Raw genomic sequence first — 4,912 nt, forward strand, 5'->3', positions numbered from 1 at the left:
ATAACACGTACCAAAACAAAAGTAATAAAAAAGAAAACACAGGTTGTGGGAATCGATTTGAATAAAAAACAGTAATAGTAAACTCAGATCAGTAAATAAAAGAATCGATTATGTATTAGTTTGTAGGACTATGGAATCACTTATGTAAACAAATATACAATCAAAACCCAAAAAAAAAAATCAAAAAAAAAACCCTAACCTTTGCCGCGATGATACTATCACACCTTAAATCGATTTCTTTAAGTGTTCTTCAAATATTTGTGCACTAAGTTTCAACAAACTAATGCAGATTTCATGAATTAATAATAATATTGAGGAGTGTTTGGTTGAGTTGATTAAGATAATAAGGCATGAGGCATGAATAGAGGAATCTGATTCAGATAGTTACGTTTTCTTTGATTGTGCATACACACAAATTACAATTATACCCTTTTTACATTAAAATATGTTATTTACATTTCTTAGTAATTACAATTCTGCCACTCCAGATTTCTACCATTGATTACATCTCATCAATGGCTACGATCCACTTCTCGCACTTCTTGCTGTAGTATTACTTCTCGCATGAACCATCCCATATATATATATATATATATATATATAAACATGAATGTGCCTATTATTTGAACTCCACAAACTAGATATGTACTGCTATACTAAAATAATAGTAACATAAATAGCAAATTTCAGATTAAACACCAAAAAGCATAGGATAATAAAACTAAATAAAGAATTTGGAATATTATTTATTCATTTAAAAAGTAATAAAGTAATTACAACTTAGGTTACAGATTGTAAGTTTCCGGCCCATATATAGTGTTAAATATAGACTTTTTATTTTAATTTTTTGTTGGGCTTTATTTGAAAAAGGCCCATCTTATACTAGATAAAACAATTATTTTTTTTTAAATAAACATATCAATTTTCTTTATTTAGATGTGTCAAAAATTGGGTTCCAATATGTAGAAACATAGATATTACATCAATATAGCAGGTAGGCGGGCAACAAGCTGCGCCGCCACCCCTTTCTGAATTGCAAACCCTAACCTGCTAAAGACATACCCCTGCCCCTTTGGAGTCGACACATTGCTATGCACAACCTGTTGGACCCTGGTTAGAAAACGGATAGCTTCCGGTGCCAAGGAGCCAAATGTATCAAAAAGCCAGAGGGACAAAAACATGTTGGTTCTCTTCGCAGGCTTTAGCATGTTTCTCCACCTTCTTCGTTTCAGCCCTTTTCATTGCTTGCCCAGCTACAAACCCATTATCCCTCAAACCAGCTAAGGGAGATACCCCTGTGAGGTCAACACAAGCGTGTTTTCCCCCGGCCCAACCAAAGACGAGCAAATCTGCCGGTCGTAGAGTGGATCTCCCTTCCGTGGGGTCTGTAAGGAAGTTTACGGGGGCTTCCTTTTTAGCTGATATCCCAGCTCGCCTTAAGATGTCCCAAAGAACGTCCCGCACCCAATCATGTCGGTATTTGAACCCAGGCATCTCCTTGCAATGAACCGCATGCTCTCCGAATTTATCCAGGCAGGCCTTACGGCAGATCGGACATGTTTCGTCTTCTGGGTACATTGGGACCATCAAACAATTATTAACCCTAACAAGTACAACTTATCTTCTTCCTCTTCATCTGCATGTTCTTTACATTCAACAACAGAGAAACCAACGTGCACCGCCACTATTTGCCGGAAAAATTCAGATGAGTATGTGGTAAAAGTTTAGGGATCTAGGGCAGTAGGAGACCTTAACCAGATTTTTTTAAGCGGGGTAATCGGAATTTTCGCTTAAAAGTTACACTATATATATTTTTTTAAGGGGGGCGGCTGCCCCCCTTCCTATACACTTGAGTCCGTCTCTGAACACATCACTCCATTAAGCGTGATTACACGAGTTACACCAATCAAATATAACATTATTGTGTGTGCTTAATCTTTGAATGGCTTCTAATAAGAGATAAGGAGGTATCCCATGTGAGAATTGGGAACATTAGAATACGTCAACAATCAAACATTTGATGAAAAGTTTGGTATGATAATATAATCAAAGATTCGACTGGGTTATGTCTAGATTAGGTCTACACCAATTATGCTCGAGTGATATACATAGGCAGTTCAAATGCTCGTTAAAACATAAACATATTGAGACACATATGCTAACATATTGGGAAGTAATTAAACATAGGTTGTACATTTGTCATTGTTAAGTTGATTTAAAATACGAAAAATTGTGTTGAACTTTATGGATGCTACATCTAACGTCACTTGTATTCGGCCATCCATGGACGTTCGTGGGCAGATCTTGCGCCATTGTGGAGGAGAAGGGCGGTAAATGACAGGTCTTTGTAGAGAAAATTTGTTATTACATATAGCCAAGCGTGAATTCTATGATAGGGTTAAAGGAAGTGAGTGAGAGATCGAGGGAAGTATGTGACTTTAGTTAACTTGCAAAAAATAACATAAAGAAGGGCTTAGATCATTCCCGACAGCTCCTCTATCTCTATCCATATAATTACATTAAAAATCACTATATTTTTTCTATCATGTACAATTATATAATACTTTTTTAAATTTTTATCTTTCCACTCACAACCACTTACAAATATATTAAAAAATATAGACTAAACAATGTTTCTCCAAATTTACTAATCTCTTAAAAAAATTTCTTTCCTCTACTCACAACCTTATAAAACAATTTAAAGATCTCTCACACTATTTTAGAGGAGCTGTTGTGAATTATCTTATAAAATTTCTTGACTACAATTGCCCTTAAAGACTTTACCTTTATTTCATTCCATATACCACATGTTAATATTAATACATAGTTTAACAAGGATTTTTGAACTTTATAAATTAAACATTACCAAACAACGGTTGAAAGGATCAACGGCGTAACGGGCAAAAGAAAGAAAAGTAACAACGACTGTTGTCGGTTGCCCCAACGGGTATTTGTTTTGAATTAAGAAATCTAAAAATATCATATTTTTTGTTTGAAACTTTGAATTATTGTCACTCCACTCCATTATATGCATGTCCCACAACACTTATGACACGTGTTAACCATTTTATATATTTCACAATAATAATAATAATAATAGACCTATCTTCTTCTTATTTAAACGTTTTGTTCCCTTATGAATATGTAATTTATGTATCAAGCAATATTTCACCAATGGCTAGCATTCCTCAAAAACCCAGTGACCAATCAGCGCCGGAGAGTAAGAAAAGAAACCGGAAAGATGTGAGCTATAAACACCCGGTTTTTCGGGGAGTTCGAATGCGGAGTTGGGGGAAATGGGTGTCGGAAATCCGACAACCACGAAAGAAATCCCGCATTTGGCTCGGGACATTTTCCACTGCCGAGATGGCCGCCAAAGCTCATGATGTTGCCGCGTTATCGATTAAAGGTAATGACTTAATGTTGAATCCTTGAATTATGATCATTGTACATTGGGTTACAACTTACAAGTGTAGATTCGTTGATTTACTTCGTTTTTCTACAGATAAATATTAATATAAAACCGCTAACTATGGTTTAAAGCGATATACCAAACCAGTTGTATTGTTGACTAAACCAGCCAGTTTTATCGGTGGTTCGACAATATGGCTTAACGGGTTGAAGATTATTATTTATTCATCATGCATAATAATATAATTTATATAAATAACTACGTATTTTAAATTAAATTAAATTAAATTACAAAATTTAAACACTTTGTCAAGTTCTAATCAACGGCTCAAGCTTGACAAACCGTAAAAGCTAGACTCTAAACCGAGCCATTTGGATTTCAAACTAATTTAATTACGTATATTTAAACAATTCAATTGATGTTAACGTTTTGTAAACACCTATTTAACTTTATTATATTTTTCGATAGCAAGCTCAATTTTCTTTATTATTTTCTTAAAATGCATATTACTATCATAATTTATTAACTCTCATTAATAACTAATTGCTTTCGTAGTAAGTTATAAAACATTATTTTTCTAATTATGTACCTCTTCTACATGTCATAATCAAATAATAATAATCTAGAAAATTATTTTTACACTTTTTTTTTTACTTTCTTCATTATTTTTGGCTCATATTTTCTGTTTTATTAATGTTATACTAGGATAGTACATGTGTTATACACGAGTGGAAATATTTAAAACGTTATTTATATGTATATAATATAAATTTATAAAGCATATTATAGAGACTCGTATATTACACGGGCTGAAAATATAGTAAAATCCTCATATGAAGAGATGTTTATATATTTGAACAGGTACTTCCGCGGTTCTTAATTTCCCCGAACTCAAAGACTCCTTACCTCGTCCCGTTTCTCTTTCTCCACGTCACGTTCAAGAAGCCGCTGCGAAAGCCGCCACCATGTCGCCATCAGTACAACCACCAGTGACCGATTCTAGTCAAGTGGAGGAACTTGGTGAGATCATTGAGTTGCCAAGCTTAGAAGGGTGTTTCGACTCGCCCGAGTCACCAAATGAGTTGGTGTTGGTTGACTCGGTGGACCAATGGGTGTATCCGTCATGGGAAGTGGCGGACATTGACGGTTTTATGGATTATTTCTCCGATCAAGTGGCGGAGAATGGTGGCCCTCAACTAATATGGGATTGGTAGAATGCTAGTTACTATTAGATGTTATACGACATACACTTTTTCATACTGTATAATATAATGATATGTTAGTTTGCTTTTTCTTATATTTAATTTTGCTATATTGTATACACTATATAACTTTTTATACATAAATAAATGGTTTTTGTATGATAAAAAATATATTAAAAGTTACGTGGTTTGTATGATCTTATTGGTTAACAAGATAATAACATGCACCGTGAATCTTCCATTGACACGTTTTAATTCATAACAAGGTTTTTCGGCGGTCACTAAAGTCACTTGCACT

The 4,912-nt window shown here is 34.3% G+C and overlaps 1 protein-coding gene across 1 annotated transcript; it reads left to right on the forward strand.

Moving 5' to 3' along the window:
* Positions 1-3,055: 3,055 nt before the first annotated feature.
* LOC143543163 (dehydration-responsive element-binding protein 3-like) lies at positions 3,056-4,681 on the forward strand. The gene is made up of 2 exons (XM_077035546.1): positions 3,056-3,409; positions 4,274-4,681. Exons 1-2 carry the CDS (start codon positions 3,175-3,177, stop codon positions 4,624-4,626), a joined length of 588 nt encoding a protein of 195 aa, XP_076891661.1. The 5' UTR covers positions 3,056-3,174; the 3' UTR covers positions 4,627-4,681.
* Positions 4,682-4,912: the final 231 nt, after the last annotated feature.

The sequence above is a fragment of the Bidens hawaiensis genome, unplaced genomic scaffold (assembly GCF_021521415.1).
Source record: "Bidens hawaiensis isolate Kalapana, Puna unplaced genomic scaffold, B.hawaiensis_p1.1 tig00013076_1, whole genome shotgun sequence".
NCBI lineage: Eukaryota > Viridiplantae > Streptophyta > Magnoliopsida > Asterales > Asteraceae > Bidens > Bidens hawaiensis.